The sequence below is a fragment of the Dreissena polymorpha genome, chromosome 8 (assembly GCF_020536995.1).
Source record: "Dreissena polymorpha isolate Duluth1 chromosome 8, UMN_Dpol_1.0, whole genome shotgun sequence".
Taxonomy (NCBI): domain Eukaryota; kingdom Metazoa; phylum Mollusca; class Bivalvia; order Myida; family Dreissenidae; genus Dreissena; species Dreissena polymorpha.
The window spans coordinates 19425265-19445197 of NC_068362.1; the positions used below are offsets into that span (position 1 = coordinate 19425265).

At 38.0% G+C, this 19933-nt stretch overlaps 1 protein-coding gene across 2 annotated transcripts in view; it reads right to left on the reverse strand.

The window, feature by feature from the left end:
- Positions 1–4345: 4345 nt before the first annotated feature.
- LOC127842645 (nuclear receptor 2C2-associated protein-like) overlaps positions 4346–19933 on the reverse strand; it is a 43197-nt gene continuing 27609 nt past the window's right edge. Inside the window, exons 4-5 of one of the 2 annotated variants that reach the window (XM_052372274.1) lie at positions 17081–17257; positions 4346–5195 (exon numbers count right to left, since the gene is read on the reverse strand). In XM_052372274.1, the coding sequence (XP_052228234.1) occupies positions 5073–5195; positions 17081–17257 (300 nt within the window). In that variant the 3' untranslated portion in view covers positions 4346–5072. The remainder of the gene's footprint in view (positions 5196–17080; positions 17258–19933) is intronic. The other variant, XM_052372273.1, reaches the window with a different exon arrangement.

Consider the following 19933-nt stretch of genomic DNA (forward strand, 5'->3'; position numbering starts at 1 on the left):
GACCACGTTCTTATTTATATATGGCGATAATGATACTTCAGGGATTTAATTCATTTAGTAGAGCTTCTATCTCTGCAAAATATTCTTAAGAATGCAAACTGAAAGACATTTTAAACATAGTTGTTTTGACTTTGGACAGGAATTTGATTAAATCTTATTTGCGTAATCAACTGGGTCACAATTTTTTTTATAAACTCTGCATGTGTTTTCAAAGTGATGCATATACTATTCATTTCATGAAAGACTTTGTAATATACAGTTCATAGATGTTTTCTGACTTTAGAAGTTATTTAATGAATAGTACATATTGTGTTTGCAATACGTAAAGTATGTTTTTTGTTAGAGATATAAGCAATCAATATAATATATTGACATAACAATATAACAATCAATGTGGGGAAATCAATATCTGTGCTGTCGTTGTTTTTATTTAATGCATTACTTGATGTATATTACTGTTTGGTGTATTTATTGAATTGAAGCTACAACTAACTACTCTGTGTGAGGTAGAGTAGTGCACAATGAGCACTTGTTTTTCATTCTCGTCCTAACTTCCCCATGCACACTCAACAGAGTTGAGGGGAATGACCGGTGTAAATGAGAAAAGCACACAGTGCCAGGCAAATGAATGCCTACCATCAGGTGGACTAAAACCTTCTTGTAACTTGTAAGCTGCACACTTTAAAGGGGCCTTTTCACAGATGTTGGTATTTTTTTAACTTATTCATTAAATGCTTTATATTGATAAATGTAAACATTGGATCGTAAAAGCTCCAGTAAAAAATCAAGAAAAAAATTAAAAAAAGGAAAAGAACATTGCCCCGAGCAGGTTTCGAACCAGTGACCCCTGGAGTCCTGCCAGAGTCCTGAAGTAAAAACGCTTTAGCCTACTGAGCTATTCCGCCGAGTACACATTCATGACGTATTTTATACCTTATATAAGCAATCTTCGTAGTTTCACAAAATTTAACGACAAAAACAGAACTCTCCAAATTATTTAATCGTTTCGCGTTGCAACGCTTTATAATTTTTAGGTTTTAAAATCGTCAAAAGATGCATATAATGGCTATATTAGAGCATGGTTAATGTTCAGTATTACTGTTTCCTCACAAATATCATAACTAAAACGAAAACTTACGAATCTGAAACAACTTTTTTCAATTTTGTCAATTTACCAAAGCGTGAAAAGATCCCTTTAAGTGTATTGAAAGAAAATTGAAATTGGTTGGAAATTGTAAAGGTTTGTTAAGCCATTTAAGTGCTTTTCAGGTGCCGGGACCAATCATCTCCACGTAAATTGAATGGCTTGACATTAAAGTTCCTATACCCCAACAAACAGATAAATGAAATATTTGAATCGGCTACTGTGTCGAGAAAGCATTGTAAGCTGGTCAAGCTCATTGTAAAGTGTGTAACAACACGACAAATTATGGCTCTAAAGAGGCACATCAAGAAGCACATCAAAGAACACATCAAAGTTACAAGGTATCGAATAATCACTGGAATTGTGTATATTAGCAATTAAAAAATGGAAAACTATTATACTTTAGAGTGAATTTTTAGGCCTTTTGCTATTGTATCAACTTTTATTTTTGAAGATTGATACAATGCTCAAGCAATATGTAGGCGAGCCCCAACCAGACACAAGTTGTTTGCTAGAGTGATAGAAGGAAATGAAATCCATTGGGACAATTTTGTGTCAGTTTTAATGGATTCTTGAAGAGATATGAGTGGAAACAAAAAATGGTGTGAAAACCAGAGCTCGACAGAAAAAGGCACCACATCTCCTGAATGTGGATAGCGATTAATGCTAAAAAACTGTGTGAGCCTCTCATGAGATACCTGAAGTCATTATTCAATGATCTACTTATAGACTTTCAGTACTGCTGAGTATGCAGAAATGTAATTCCAGATCAGTGCAGTTATACATGTAGGCTGGACTTAATCCAAACCAGCCAGGTCTATTCCACACAGATAGTTGTCTGCGTATGATTTGTCTGAACAGACTAAAATGCTGCTCAACACATAATTCCTGTTCTACTACAGCTTCATGAAGAATGAGGATAGACACACAGACAAAGAAGTGGTTGAACAAATACTTTCTGGCAGAACAGTACATAAGAATGTCAAAGAAAATTGAACAAAGAGGAAAGAATTTCATCATGGAAAATTCATCAAGATGGAAAAGAAAGGAAGAAGAGAATCTATGAAAAGGCGTTGAAAATATGTAACAACAAAGCTCCAGTTGTCATTTTACTATTTTGTCTTTCAAATTCTAAAAAACAGTATGTCTGTCTGTTCCAAAGTAGGAACACCATGGTTCATCAACTGCACTAAGAAAAAATCAGGACATTCAAGGAATTCATGGCCTGCTTTATGAAAGCTGAAACTGTTGTCAATCTTACTCCAAAAAAGGCCAAGGTTATGAGAGATGATCCAGAGCTGATGTTTAAACCAAAATCTTATCACATAGGTGCACAAGCAGAACTTATCCTGAAAAACAGTTCCAAGAATGACCCACCTATTGATGTTCTTGAGTGGTGTCATAGATGCCTTCATGCAGAAAACTGTCTCTCTAAGTCTTAAAAATAGGACATTTAAGTGGCTTGAAGCCTTGGTACCAGCATTAGCCCATGAGTCACAAGGTGTTCAGCTGCTTAAACAACTACAGTACAGCCAAAGCGGAACAAACGTATTTCGCGATCCGCGGCGGCAAGGCGAAACGAGTTGATGCCGCGTCAATCGTTGAAGCCGCGTCAGTATGCGACGTCAAGTCGCATTTCGCCGCGAAACTTCGCATCTGTCCGCCGAGGCATGCCGCGATCCGCGGCATGATGCCGAGGCGATGTGCATCATGAAATAAAAAATCTTTTTAAAATTATTAGTTACATGTAGTTAACAAATTTTGAAAGAACAATTATAATAATAATTAAAATCGTAATAAATTTATAGTGCGCGGATAGTATTATCATATACATGTAAGCATAGTTAATGTGTCTGGCCAATTAAGTTTGTTTCCCGCCCGTAGTGTATGTTTTTCACACATAAACAAGGTCACGTAATTATGTTTTCGCACATACAAGTGGTCAATGCTCCAGCATATGGTGGATTTATAAATTAATTGCATGTTGATTCTGCTATTATATTTTAGCTGAGAAAATTAGCAGTTTGAAGCCACATCAATAATCAAGACGGTGACAACGTATTTGTTGTTTTGTTAATTATCAGCTTATTATAACTATTGTTTGAATATGCGTATATAAACACGTTTTATTTTGTTCATATTATACAGTTAAAATCGCTACTAATTACCCGATAATCCCGTATATTCCAGTTTTAAAGCAAATGCTGGTAAATATTTACGATACACAAACATTCTCGATATTTCCTTAAGTATCAAATACATTTTGGCATTTGTTACTATTTATAGAGATGATGAAATAACGTCTAATCGGGGCGTTTTTTTCCCCACTGAACACGCGATTTAGGCCTGACGTGATGTTCATGTATTTATACAACACAAAATACACCCAAACTTTCCAAACGACGTTCTACATGTCTGCATAATTTTCGCGCGCTTTTTATGAAACAAAGGATATTTTAGCACTGTTTATTTGACGCTAGAATTTGCCAAAGGACGCGTTAGCATTAAAATTCGGAAGTGTGTTTCGGATTACAAATTTAATAATGATAATCGAACGAAACATAAACAGTTGCGCGTAATTAATTCTACGCTACACATACATGTATGTACATGTAGGTGGATATCTTTTCACTCGATCCGCCGCGTACGTATGCGGCGGATTTACTCCGCGAAAGTACGCGAGGTTAATACAGACTCGGCGTCGTTGCGCGGATCGATGCCGAGTGCCACGGCGATACGCCGCGTGAACACACGATTCGGCCGCCGCGGACTAATAATTTGGCCGTGGCGTAGCCGCGGATTTTGTTTGTGCCGCTTTGGCTGTACTGTAGCTTCGGATCATTTCAAGCACTTGCTTAGTGAGAATGAAAATTTGTATTGGGAACTAGAGTATTGGTTTGAAATTTGGTAGTAGAGTTTAATAAACTAATGAAATCAATGCTTTGCTTGTTAAGCTACTGGTTTAAAGGCCATGAAGTGGTCAAGAAATCGAGTTTAACACTTTGGAATCGGTGAGAATTCAGGAGCACTAGGTTACTATAAATGTCCTCTATTATTCTCTTAAATGCTCTTCAATATTTATGAATATTTGTTTCACACACAAACAAATAACAAAGGGCAATAGTTCTGTATATACTGCAGAGTCAGTTATTATCCTGTACAGCTAAATTTTCCCTTTTTTTCTTTAAGCCGTTTAACACTATATGAAGATTCAATTGAATATATTCAATACTTGCAGTAATGCTCTACACTAGACAAGGTAAAATAATTCCACACAACTGATATGAGTTGCTGTTATTGTTTTCTGCACTTCCTCTCAATGTCCTCTATCAATAAATATATTTAATTTGAATACCTTAAAAACTAAGGGAGTTCTCATCTGTTAAGGAAAATTGACTAAGGGCAATAACTCTGCAAATCCTAATTAGAGTTACGGTTCTTGTACTCTGCACTTCCTCTAATGCCTAGAGCTATCATGATTTTTAGTTTCATTCACAACTTCTGCTCCGCACAAGAAGCTGGACAGAATGATGAACAGACAAACAGTCGGTAAGATGGACACTGTGATTACTATATTCCTCCTTTCAGGAAATACTAAACTATTTAAGGATTATTGGATGACTTTTACTCTACATCACATTATAATGTTTAAAACATGTTATTTCAACACCCTTAATCATGACTTCACATCAATCAGTATTGTATAGCTTGATTCTTACTCGTAAGAGCATCATACAATATACAAAGTATTATTTCTCAGTAAACTAAACATGTTCACACTAAATATCAACAACTCCATGTGAAAAACGCATGGCAAACTTCCAAAATAAACATATAAATGTATATGAAAGAATATTCATTATTATGTGAAAACAAGGCCTGATTTCACAAAAGAATTGCACCGGTTTTACATAAATACTTTTTATGATCAGCTGTGCAGGCCCCTCAGACATAGCTTATAGATGGTTATTCTTCCAAAGAAGTCTGTGCTTGTATTGAACACAATCTTCAGCGCATGAAGTTTCTGCCTAACGGCCTCCAGCTGAAAAGTCTGGGCAGAATTAAGGAGCACAAACTTTTACATAAATAAACCATCATCAAAAAACAACTGGTGTGAAAAATAAACAAGAGCACCGCCTTGCGGGTGCAGACCGCTCATCTATTTTCTTCTTAAAGGCGAAGGGACTCTCATTTTCAATAACAAAGGAGGGAGGGGTGGAGTGAAGAGGGGTGTAAAGTGTGGACATTTATTACATTATCTTCCAAAAATGCGAAAAAAAAACACGAAAAAAAACAAAAACGGGGGGTGGGGTGGGGGGTGGTGGGGGTGGGATTCTTGGGTGTGATGGTTGGATGGTATTTCAAACATGAAATAATAATAAATAAATATTTGTGTTTTTTAACTGTTTCAAAAAAAATTGGGGGGGGGGGGGGGGGGTGGGGTGGGGGGGGGGGGGGGGATAGTGTGAGGGTGTGGTAGTCATTTGTGAGATGCTCTTAAGGGGGGGGGAGGGCACGGGGGATGGTTTGGGTGGAGTCTATTGTGGTATGTCAGGTAAGAGTAGTTTTGTGAAAGTATCAATCAAATCTAATCATAAATAAAGAAGTTATGGCAATTTTAGCAAAATTTAATAATTTGACCTTGAGAGTCAAGGTCATTCAAAGGTCAAGGTAAAATTCAACTTGCCAGGTACAGTAACCTCATAATAGCATGAAAGTATTTGAAGTTTGAAAGCAATAGCCTTGATACTTAAGAAGTAAAGTGGATTGAAACACAAAATTTAACCATATATTCAAAGTTACTAAGGCAAAAAAGGGCCATAATTCCGTAAAAATGACAACCAGAGTTATGCAACTTGTCCTTTTACTGTACCCTTATGATAGCTTGCGAGTGTTCCAAGTATGAAAGCAATATCTATGATACTTTAGGGGTAAAGTGGACACAACAAACACAAAACTTAACCAAATTTTCAATTTTCTAAGTATAAAGGGCCCATAATTCCGTCCAAATGCCAGTCAGAGTTACATAACTTTGCCTGCACAGTCCCCTTATGATAATTAATAAGTGTTGCTTGAAAGCAATAGCTTTGATACTGTAGGAATAAAGTGGACCTAAACACAAAACTTTCAATTTTCAATTTTTTAAGTATAAAAAGGGCACATAATTCTGTCAAAATGCCAGTCAGAGTTACATTACTTTGCCTGCACAGTCCCCTTATGATAGTTAGTAAGTGTTGCAAGTATGAAAGCAATAGCTTTGATACTTAAGGAATAAAATGGACCTAAACACAAAACTTAACCAAAATTTTCAATTTTCTAAGTATAAAAAGGGCACATAATTCTGTCAAATGCACGCCAGAGTTATCTAACTTTGCCTGCCCAGTCCCCTCATGATAGTAAGTAAGTGTACCAAGTTTGAATGCAATAGCATTGATACTTTCTGAGAAAAGTGGACCTAAACGCAAAACTTAACTGGACGCCGACGCCAAGGTGATGACAATAGCTCATAATTTTTTTTCAAAAAATAGATGAGCTAAAAATGCACACTACAATGTTCATCATCAGTTCTTTGGCATTGGTATTTGTAGCTTTCAATAGGAAAATAACTTCTTAACAAACAAGAGCTGTCACCATAGGATGACAAATGCCCCCTATAAACGCTTTGATAGAAGTTATGAGCATTTTACCATGCTAAATCCTTGAAGTGACCTAGTTTTTGACCTGGCATGACCCATATTCAAACTTGACCTTGATATTGTCTTGATACAACTTCTGACCAAGTTTGGTAAAGATCAGATAATAAGAATTTGAAATAGAGAGCGGACACGAAAAGTGAGACAGACAGACTGACAGACAGACAATGCGAAAACTATATATAACCCCTTTTCTTCGAAAGGGGGCATAAAAACATACATAAAACTAGAAATGGCGCGGCAGAGGCCGACGCGTATCCCCACGCCGCATTTTTGACCCAGGGGCGCCCCAGGGTTGGTAATGGGGCCATGCATAGTTGAGATTGACCGTTTTGTCATAAGAGAAGTTCAGTATCAATTAGAAGTGAATCGGTGCAGAGATGAAGAAATTATAGTAAGAGACAATTTTGGGTGGGTGTGGCCTATTATGGGCGGGGCACCCCAGGGTTGGTAATGGGGCCATACATAGTTGAGATTGACCGTATTGTCATAAGAGATGTTCAGTAGCAATTTGAAGTAAATCAGTGTAGAAATGAAGAAATTATAGTAAAAGGCAATTTTGAGTGGGCGTGGCCTATGTGGGCGGGGCGCCCCAGGGTTGGTAATGGCGCCATGCATAGTTGAGATTAACTGTATTGCCATAAAAGAGGTTCAGTATCAATTTGAAGTGAATCGGTGTAGAAATGAAGAAATTATAGTAAAAAGCAATTTTGGGTGGGCGTGGCCTATGTGGGCGGGGTGCCCCAGGGTTGGTAATGGGGCCATGCATAGTTGAGATTAACTGTATTGTCATAAGAGAGGTTCAGTATCAATTTGAAGTGAATCGGTGTAGAAATGAAGAAATTATAGTAAAAGGCAATTTTGGGAGGGCGTGGCCTATGTGGGCGGGGCGCCCCAGGGTTGGTAATGGGGCCATGCATAGCTGAGATTGACCGTATTGTCATAAGAAAGGTTTAGTATCAATTTGAAGTGAATCGGTGTAGAAATGAAGAAATTATTGTAAAAGGCAATTTTGGGTGTGTCCTATGTGGGCGTGTCCTATGTGGGCGTGGTGCCCTAGGGCTGGTAATGGGGCCATGCAAAGCTGAGATTGACCGTATTGTCATAAGAGAGGTTCAGTATCAATATGAAGTGAATCGGTGTAGAAATGAAGAAATTATAGTAAAAGGCAATTTTGGGTGGGCGTGGCCTATGTGGCCGGGGCGCCCCAGGGTTGGTTATGGGGCCATGCATAGTTGAGATTGACCGTATTGTCATAAGAGAGGCTCAGTATCAATTTGAAGTAAATCGGTGCAGAAATGAAGAATTTAATGTAAAATAACATAAAAAATGAGTGAAAATCTCCGACCTGGCCCCGTCCCAACCCCCATAACTTTTGACCCAGGGGTCAGATCAAAATTCCCTCACTGTCAATGTCGCACATATGCTCATAGCTACCATGCATGTAAGGTTCAAGGTTTTAGTGCTAATACTAGAGGAGGTGGCCAGGACGGACTGACGCACATCACCACAATATCCCCACTTTTTCTCCAAAGGCCGACGCGTATCCCCACGCCGCATGTTTGACCCAGGGGCGCCCCAGGGTTGGTAATGGGGCCATGCATATATGAGATTGACTGTATTGTCATAAGAGAAGTTCAGTATCAATTAGAAGTGAATCGGTGTAGAAATGAAGAAGTCAAGTAAAAGGCAATTTTGGGTGCGTGTGGCCTATGTGGGTGGAGCGCCTCAGGGTTGGTAATGGGGCCATGCGTAGTTGAGATTGACCGTATTGTCATGCATAGTTGAGATTGACCGTATTGTCATCAGAGATGTTCAGTATCAATTTGAAGTAAATCGGTGTAGAAATGAAGAAATTATAGTAAAAAGCAATTTTGAGTGGGCGTGGCCTATGTGGGCGGGGTGCCCCAGGGTTGGTAATGGCGCCATGCATAGTTGAGATTGACTGTATTGTCATAAAAGAGGTAGAGTATCAATTTGAAGTGAATCTGTGTAGAAATGAAGAAATTATAATAAAAAGCAATTTTGGGTGGGCGTGGCCTATGTCGGCGGGTGCCCCAGGGTTGGTAATGGGGCCATGCATAGTTGAGATTATCTGTATTGTCATACGATAGGTTTAGTATCAATTTGAAGTGAATCTGTGTAGAAATGAAGAAATTATAGTAAAAGGCAATTTTGGGTGTGTCCTATGTGGGCGTGGCCTATGTGGGCGTGGCCTATGTGGGCGTGGTGCCCTAGGGCTGGTGTTGGGGCCATGCATAGCTGAGATTGACCGTATTGTCATAAGAGAGGTTCAGTATCAATTTGAAGTGAATTGGTGTAGAAATAAAGAAATTATAGTAAAAGGCAATTTTGGGTGGGCGTGGCCTATGTGGCCGGGGCGCCCCAGGGTTGGTAATGGGGCCATGCATAGTTGAGATTGACCGTATTGTCACAAGAGAGGCTCAGTATCAATTTAAGGTAAATCGGTGCAGAAATGAAGAATTTAATGTAAAATAACATTAAAAAATAAGTGAAAATCTCTGACCCGGACCCGCCCCAACCCCCATAACTTTTGACCCAGGGGTCAGATCAAAATTCCCTCACTGTCACCGTCGCACATATGCTCATAGCTACCATGTATGTAAGGTTCAAGGTTTTAGTGCTAATACTAGAGGAGCAGGTGGCCAGGACGGACAGACGCACATCACCACAATATCCCCACTTTTCTCCGAAAAACGTGGGGATAACTAGAAATGGCGCGCCAGAGGCCGACGCGTATCCCCACGCCGCATGTTTGACCCAGGGGCGCTCCAGGGTTGGTAATAGGGCCATGCATATATGAGATTGACAATATTGTCATAAGAGAAGTTCAGTATCAATTAGAAGTGAATCGGTGTAGAAATGAAGAAGTTAAGTAAAAGGCAATTTTGGGTGGGTGTGGCCTATGTAGGCGGGGCGCCCCAGGGTTGGTAATGGGGCTATGCATAGTTGAGATTGACCGTATTGTCATAAGAATACAGTCAAACCTGAATTCAGCGGTCAGTCAAGGGAAATGATCAAAGTGACCGTTGTCCACAGGTGACCGTTGAATTCGGATCACAATTTTAAGAAGGTTGGCCAGTTGGTAGTATTACTACGTCGTTACCCCACCCAGTCGTTTGCATACAGTGTAAAACAAATGCTCATTGCATTAACAAAGCATAATAACAGCATTAACTTACGCGTGCATATTGAATAATAGAGAATAATATCTTTTAGATTGATTTTATTTCATAATGTTAAATTGAACAATGACTTTATCAACGCTGGTATAATTGTTTTCTCATGCATCTCATTCATTCAGTAAATAACGTCCGTAAAAGTCTAAAAAGCGGATTCGGTGTCATAAACCGATAGTACGGTGTAATTGTACCGTTCTAATTCAAAGAAATAGCGGTCATTTAATTTCGCGATAATTACTTTCAACAAGTCATAATCTCTGATAAATTTTCTTTAGAAGATACACCCACAATTATCCCCGGAAAAGAAACCTTCTCAACACCTTATAATTTGTTTACTCGCAGCGGGCCGCTTTTATAATATCATAGACAATTACCGCTTTCAGACGCTTTAAATGTTGCAAATCAAAAAGTCCATGTTTTGCCATTAAAGCTAATCACTAATCCTCTTATCGCCTTCTTATCAAAACACTCGCCAGCTTAATGTTGTTTTAACACTTAATCAGCGATACAGACCAATTGACTTTGTCACGCGCTAATGCGTTATGCATGCAGACGATAATTGCTATTAATAAAAATTGTTATTGTTAATGTCACCTGTTTAAAGTGATATTATGGGCATCTAGCAGTTTATAGCCGGCTAGTGCAACCGTTGTTAATTTTTGGTATTTTCAATTCATATACAATGTACACTTATATTTGTTAATTCAGCATCAACATACTAAAACAATATCCCGGAGAGAGAAAAAAAATACATTTGAATTATCAACCGTCTTTTCGTTAAACAACTGATCATGCATGTTCGATGTGAACCTAAATTTAGTTTAAGTGCAGATTCGTTCATACGACACATAGACACAATTTTGTTTTACGGATCATTTCGGCTTAGAGGAGTGGGTTAGTCATGTAAAATAACGAATATAAAATATATTTTTAATAAACAACTGGTAGCAAAATGAGTTGCAGACAATTGGTCTTTTAATGCAATTAAAATGAAAATTCAATTATAATGGTGAAACAATTTTACATACCGGTCATGGATGCACAAATTGTTTGTTTACTCGCAGCGGGCCGCTTTTATAGTATCAAAGACAATTACCGCTACCAGACGCTTTTACCGCAAAATAGACGGACACATGATGTGCTGTGTTTTTAATTTTCGCTACTCGAGTCGACTCGAGACGACTGACGCGTGACCGTTGATTTCAGTAGTTCGTTCAGTTACAGCGAACGTTCGCCAATGATGGTTCGTTTGCGATTCGGTCTTATTGAACGATAAGTTCGGCGCGAACGTTTCAAGATGGCGGCTCCCAGAAAATTGATTGCGATGTTGATGGCGGAAATCGCTAATAACACAGAAAGTACTTATCTAACAGATATTTCAAAAATAATAAAACCTATAATAATTTGATTATAATTATAAGTGGTGTGGATGCGATAGTGTTATTTTTCATTAGCGATCGAAATTTAGTGTAAGAGGTGCATTGAATCAGTTATAAAACAAACCCTAAAATAGCGCAATACATTACAATCTTCAAATGTAGTTGTAATTTTCTTTTACATTGAATGAATTTTCGTTTCGTTTACATTTAATGAAAATATTAATAAATTTTAGCATTCAAATGGAAAAAAAAAACCTGCATATTTTGCGAATTGAACTGTCTTTGAATGCACATCTATATTGAAAACTCTTTTGTAGTGATAATGAGGGATACAAATCTGGCATTTTATTATACCATAATCCATACATTTATTTTACCCAAGTATTTTATATCCGTATTATGATCAAACGCGATTGCTTGTTTTCACGATGATGTTTCGAACACTGCAAAAACGCACGATCTTTACACGTTATTACATCGGAGTTTACATTTGCAGGTGCCCGATAATACGATAATTGTGTAGCAGTAAATTTCTACAATATTTTAAATGTATTTAATTATAAAACACTTAAGTGTTATGTTTAAACTGGTTAATATACATACTTAATAGTTCCTGTAAATCCATTTCGGACAAATGTACGCCTATTTTTTTAAATATGTACAAATGTTTTATTAAAGCAACTGTTAAGTGTTTGGCTTAATATGCCAAGAGATGACACGGAGGTATCATAAATTGTGTTTAATGACCAGACACATGTGGTTAATGACCCCATACTGAGTCATACAAATATAGGTCCCTGGGTTTATGACACCCTGTTTTCTTAGTAATTGTCTGGACAGTATCCGATCATATCGAGATAATCGGTTTGTGATGAAGGGGCAATTAAACAATGGGTGGTTAAACATGCTGAAATAAGGAGTGTCCAAATTGGTGTGAACAATTAAATAAAAACATTTACATGTATCAAGAGGATTTAGTTAATCTGCAACAAGGTAAGTTTTTACGGACATATAGGTTCAAATAGTTTCTTTATGTTGATTACATAAAATCAATCAATTTGTTGTTTGTTTTCGTCCTTATTTTTGTTCATTCATTGGATTCTATTTAATCTGAAAGAATTTCAATTTCTGAGTATTTTGTTGTTCTTAAAAAGGGTCGCGAATATGATTGAAATCTTATCACGATGCGGATCATCAAACGCAAACAAAAGCAGAATGGCCGCAGTGTTGACGGCCAAAATTTGAGGATGCGCAAACGCGACGTCATTATCGGAATCCCCAAAACCTCATATACACTTTGTTTATTGTTCAATTCATTTTTGTACTACAAAAAAAAGGAAACAATATCGAAGTTACACTGAACAAATACAACATATTTATTTGTCCGCCATCTTGGTTTCGCTAGCGAACTATAGCGAACTACCTCCCAAGACGGTTCGCTTCGGTTCGAGAACGTTCGCGGCGCACCGAGCGTTCAGTAGCGAACGTTCGCGACCGTTCGCGAACTATAGCGAACGTTCGCTGTAACTGAACGCACTACTGGTCAAACATGAATTTCGGAGTGGAATGTAGTGGCCGTTGGCCGTTATGGACAGGTGGCCGTTGAATTCAAGTGTAGTTTAGAGTGTTTTTCGTCGGGAAGATTCCAGACTGACCGTTGTCTGCAGGTGACCGGTAAATTCAGGTGGCCGTTAGGTCAGTTTTGACTGTAGTTCAGTATCAATTAGAAGTGAATCGGTGTAGAAATGAAGAAATTATAGTAAAAGGCAATTTTGTGTGGGTGTGGCCTATTTGGGCAGGGCGCCCCAGGGATGGTAATTGGGCCATGCATAGTTGAGATTGACCGTATTGTCATAAGAGAAGTTCAGTATCAATAAGAAGTGAATCGGTGTAGAAATGAAGAAGTTATAGTAAAAGGCAATTTTGGGTGGGTGTGGCCTATGTGGGTGGGGCGCCTCAGGGTTGGTAATGGGGCCATGCATAGTTGAGATTGACCGTATTGTCATGCATAGTTGAGATTGACCGTATTGTCATAAGAGAAGTTCAGTATCAATAAGAAGTGAATCGGTGTAGAAATGAAGAAGTTATAGTAAAAGGCAATTTTGGGTGGGTGTGGCCTATGTGGGTGGGGCACCTCAGGGTTGGTAATGGGGCCATGCATAGTTGAGATTGACCGTATTGTCATGCATAGTTGAGATTTACCGTATTGTCATAAGAGAATTTAAGTATCAATTTGAAGTGAATAGGTGTAGAAATGAAGAAATTATAGTAAAAGGCAATTTTGGGTGGGTGTGATCTATGTGGGCGGGGCGCCCCAGGGTTGGTAATTGGGCCATGCATATATGAGATTGACCGTATTGTCATAAGAGAGGTTCAGTATCAATTTGAAAAAAATTGGTGCAGAAATGAAGAAGTTAATGTAAAATAACATAAAAAATGAGTAAAAATCTCTGACCCGGCCCCGCCCCAACCCCCATAACTTTTGACCCAGGGGTCAGATCAAAATTCCAAATAGTGCAGGGTCGCACATATGCTCATAGCTACCATGTGTGTAAGTTTCAAAGTTCTAGTGCTTATAGTGTAGGAGGAGATATTGGCCAGAACGACAGACAGACGGACAGCAGATAACCACAATATCCCCACGCTTTTCAAAAAGCGTGGGGATAATTAATCCTTTTATGATTTGTTTGAGATTACTTGCATAAAATAACAGAATGCCGGACGGACAAACAGACGGACTGCTACATGTATATGCCATCTTAATTGAGGCACAAACAGGAGAATAATTCTGCTAAATTGCAGGTCAGTATTATAAGCCTTCATTACTGACCCTGTATGATGAACCTGAAGACGTGGAATTTCACTTTGATATCTGTACTAGTCACTGATACATGAGCTGCTGTTGCATGCAAACCTAATTCTGAATTTTATCTTGTGCTCAAACCTTAACTGAAAGTAGAAAAGGAGGCTTATTCCTGCTAAAAAGCTGGTCATAGTTGTAGGCTTTGGTCAGTGAATGTTCCTTAAGACCATTAACAAACTATGTTAAGGTAGCGCACCTCTAATGATTTCCCGCGATTTCTTCGAAGGGTGAAGAGCCTACTATTAGGTGCCGTAGCCTAGTGGTTAAGGCCTTAGACTAGAAATCTTTTGGGATATTCCCGCGCAGGTTCGAACCCTGCCGACGACGTATACTTTTTTGCGACGCGTTTTATTTATTTTCTAACGTAATTTGATTTAATATGGCATATAAGCTATATTTATTGTTAAATATGTTGCAATTTTTATGCACATTCTTCAATTATTAAAATTAAAACAACGTTATGGCGAAATTGGGTGATTTGCATGTTGCATTTTTATTTTTATTTCAAAAAGTAAACGGTAAATCTGTCTAGTTCTTGGTATTTTTGCTGTATATAGTGTTTCTATAAAAACTACGTTTAAAATATGACTTAAATGATACTACTTTGAATTTTATGACACTTTGTTTTTAACCGACCCAATTTTTACTTGGCTGAAATCACTTACATTTCATGGCGCTCTTCCATAGATAAAAATTTGTAAAAAAAATGTCTGTAAAAGAATACTTATTTCATCTTATTTAAACACCTTTACAGCATCTGTACACACCAACTGCATGCCCATATTTGGAAATTTGAATGAATCATGGAACTTTTATATACCCCAGGGGTGAAAATAAACTGGACAAAAGCCGAGCGTGGGGGTGGTTTTGAAAAAATCGGTATATTTTTTTAACAAGAGTTCCGCGGTCGGAGATGACCGTATTGAAGCCGGATTTTTGATTTAAATAACAATTTTAACATTTTAACATTTAAGGTCACAGTGACCTTGACCTTCAAATGAATGACATTGAAATGACCAGTGGTCATCTTCTAGTACTGGCCAATCTTTATTTCAAGTTTGAAGACTCTAGGTACAAGCATACCAAAGTTATAACATGAAATAAGAACTTTAACATTTTTACATTCAAGGTCACAGTGACCTTGACCTTCAAATGAATGACCTTGAAATGTCCAGTGGTTACTTACTAGTTCTGGCCAACCTTCATGTCAAGTTTCAAGACTCTAGGTCCAAGCATACCAAAGTTATAACAACTTTAACATTTTTACATTCAAGGTCACAGTGACCTTGACCTTCAAATGAATGACCTTGAAATGTCCAGTGGTTACTTACTAGTTCTGGCCAACCTTCATGTCAAGTTTCAAGACTCTAGGTCCAAGCATACCAAAGTTATAACAACTTTAACATTTTTACATTCAAGGTCACAGTGACCTTGACCTTCAAATGAATGTACTTGAAATGTCCAGTGGTTACTTACTAGTTCTGGCCAACCTTCATGTCAAGTTTCAAGACTCTAGGTCCAAGCATACCAAAGTTATAACAACTTTAACATTTTTATATTGAAGGTCACAGTGACCTTCACCTTCAAATGAATGACCTTGAAATGACCAGTGGTCATCTGTTAATCCTGGCCAACCTTCATGTCAAGTTTGAAGACTCTAGGTCCAAGCATACCAAAGTTATACCATGAAATAAGAACTTTAACATTTTTACATTCAAGGTCACAGTGACCTTGACCTTCAAATGAATGACCCTGAAATGACCAGTGGTTACTAACTAGTTATGGCCAACCTTCATGTCAAGTTTCAAGACTCTAGGTCCAAGCATACCAAAGTTATAACAACTTTAACATTTTTTATATTGAAGGTCACAGTGACCTTGACCTTCAAATGAATGACCTTGAAATGACCAGTGGTCATCTGTTAATCCTGGCCAACCTTCATGTCAAGTTTGAAGACTCTAGGTCCAAGCATACCAAAGTTATACCATGAAATAAGAACTTTAACATTTTCGAGCACGCCGCCACCCCGCCCGCCCGCCCGCCCCCCCACCCGCCCGACAACATCAATCTATAAGCCGAGATTTTTTCGAAAAAAATCCGGCTAAAAAGCATGGAAAGCCTACCTACAAATTTGCATGTAGTTCAGTGAAATGATGCTGATTAAGAAAATAAATAATTAGATTATATTTGGATATGTGCCCATTAGAGGTGCGCTACCTTAAGTTTCATTTCAACATCTCCGGCAGATATAGAGATGAGGATTTGTAGTCAGTGCAGAAAGGGTTATAATTCTGCTAAATGCAGGTCAGAGTTATGGAACTGGCTCAGAGACCAAACCCAATGACCAGAAACACATGACTTTTTCTGTGAAATTGTAAATTAATACCTATTGAAGAGAAAGTGATATATAGAGACATTGCATGTTTACCTCAACCAGAGCATTACAAAGTCGCGAATAATTGGTGTATAGCTTGAACTTCTAGATGAATAGTCAAGCTAAAAACAAGATGATTTCTTACATCCTTTAATTCCCATTCACTTCTATTTACTGCTTTAATTAAAGTGTCTGAAAAAAACCAGAGCAAGTGGAAAAGTCATCAAAAGTCTCGAATGTAACCAGGGGTTTAATTAAACCCTAAAGGCGGACAAATGATCCGCTATTAAATCACAATATTTAACAAAACCAGGCTGTTTTTCAATGCAACGAAAAAATTAACTTCAATTTGCCTGCTACTTTTGGAAATCTTCCATCTTATTTAAAACAAGATAAATCCCTCTATGGATGGAAGGAAGGATACTTGAACTCCATTCTTATCCTGTGGGTAGAAGTCCTGGAGTTTCACCCAGTCTGTGCCGGGCTCCAGTCGCCCCTCCAGGCTGCAGTCTCGCCCTACAAACCCTCCCTGAAACTGCATGTCAATCTCGCACACCTCAGTGGGGGACTCCAACTCCACAGAGATCCACTGGGGTGAACCCTGAAATGATACCCCATGCAATATACCATTTGAGGCTTGATCTGTGAAAACTAAACTTAATGCATGTGTGTAAAGCATCATCCAAGACTAGCATGTCCAGTCCGCACAGGATAAACAGGGACAACACTATCTGCCTTTTTTTCATTTAAGGGATGTCTGTTCTAAATGAAAATTCAGCTTAGGAATAACTCCTGGTTTCTTAAATCAATGCTCAATACGATTGGTTAGCAGGAAAAAATTAATACATGTTGAGACGCCCTGTGGTAAAAGGATCCAACTATATAGAATACATGTTTAAAAGATAAAGTATTCATATAGAACATCATTATCTTTATGACATGTATTTGTTTTACCTGACATTCATAGAATACATTTTGGAAGTTTTGTCCAAAAAAAAAAGACATTCAATGTCCTTTGCGATTCTCTTGATAAGTATCATTTACAGAAAAAAATGATTTGGCAAGAAAAAGTATTAAGTTGAACATCTCTTATAGTACAGTCCAAGCGTTTTCCCAAAAAAATGCCCTCCCTCCGCGTTTTTTTTTCCTGCTAGCGAGTGCTTCCGCGGAGGTGAAAGGCGAGGTAAAATCGCTAAATGCTCACGTTCCGCCAAATTCGCTAATACCCACGGTGTGTATTACTTTAGCCTAGTCAGTAGATGCAAACAATTTCCTTTCTTATCAGGATACCGCTGCGCAACACCATGGTAGCAGTGTGCTACTGTGCATGCCAAAAAAAAAAAAAAACCAGTAATAATCCAACAAGAAACCATTATTTAAGATGAATGTGTTTCGAATTTCGTAAACATGCGGACGCCATTGTTAGTAAATGTACACAAAGTTGGGAAATCGGCCTTTCTTGGAAAATACGAGATAGATTTATTTGTTGTTTCAAAGCTTAGACCCAGTAGTTACGGCTGTTCAGGACTTGACTTCTGTGAAACACGTGTTCAATAAACCGTTAAACTCCCCTCCGTTCCCTGCAAAATATTCAAAAGGCGGAGCTAGGCATGTGCTATTACAAATCTCAACGGTTGCAATTGATTATAAACACCCGATTGGTTTAGCGTGTTGATTGCTAAACAAAGGAAGCCAATTTTGTCGCCAAGGACGGTGTGGCTTTATATGCCTTCCGACAGGAAGCGGCTTTCCTTTGATGACGTCAAACTGTCAATTCACACATATTGCGATTTTTTTGCGAGACTTTTAATAGGGTCCTCGGTCATTTGTTTACATGTTCAGTATAGAAAAAACACCTGCTAACATGAAAACTTTGGATTAAATATTCAAAATAAAAACAATATTGCAAACTTTGATTATATAAATTGGTAAGTATCAGTTAAAAGACGACGTTTTGTTTGTCGTATATCAACGACTTTTCTATACAACAACAACAACAACAACTTTATTTAACATTCAACAAAACAAGCCACCTATATTTTCAGATTTTTTCTAATTACATGGATCATAGGAACAAGGCCAGCTTGAGACTTAAAGACAGGGCAAAATATCGTAAACATTCCCAACAACCATAAGTTCATTACACTCCACAATTGATAACTTCAAGAGCTATTCCAAAACTTCTCCCAGTCGACCAAAGTTTTATTAATCTAGCGTCCTCAATAGTTTGAGAGTTGATCTTGCTTATCATATTTGTTTTATATTTTTGCTGAGGCAATATTTTAACAAAAGTAAAGCACAGAAATGTCCTTTTCGAAAGTGAAAGCAACAAGAGCTGTCACCATAGGATGACTTATGCCCCCTATAAACGATTGATAGAAGTTATGAGCTTTTTTCGAAACCTAAACGCAGATTTCGAAACCTAAACGCGGACCCTCAGTTCAAGGTCAAGGTCACAGGGGTCAAAATTTGTGTGCGTATGGAAAGGCCTTGTCCATATACACATGCATGCCAAATATGAAATTGCTATCTGAAGCGACATAGAAGTTATAAGCATTTTTTGAAACCTAAACGTAAGTGTGACAGACTGACGGACAGTCCAATCTATATGCCCCCCTTCGGGTGCATTAAAATAATAAGAGCTGTGTTTGGGAACCACAATGCCCCCAACTGCACTTTGATGCCACACAAAAGCTATTTTATAGAAAAGGGGAAGTACTTCATCAAAAATCAATGGACCGGAAGGAAACTGAAAGTTAATCTGTATGTCATGAAGGCAGACTCACACACTAAAAATCAGGCCAGTATCTGCAAGCTTGAAAAACAAGAGCTGTCAGAGGACAGCGTGCTCGACTATTCGAGTGCTTGACAGTATAACGTAAGCCATCATGGGGAAATCGTTCATATTATATAATTTATTAGACGATCTTTCAAAAATAAAAAAAGGAAAAAACAAAAAAAAATTGTTTTTTTTTTGGGGGGGGGGGGGTTGAGAGGGGGTATAATGTGGGGTGTGGTCATTTATTAGACGATCTTTCAAAAATAAAAAAAAGGAAAAAGAGGGTGGTACAGTTTTTTTAATGGCAATTTCGGGGCCGATATTCGGCCCCATTCCCCTTAAAAAAGAGTATATATTTTTCCCCCATTTTTAAAAAAAAATCCCCTCCAGATGTTACAAAAAATTTTTTTTTTTTTTTTTTTTAGAAAGAACTGTTCCATAATCATGATAAATATATCTCAAATTTATTTCATAAATAACAAGCAAATTCGTAGAATT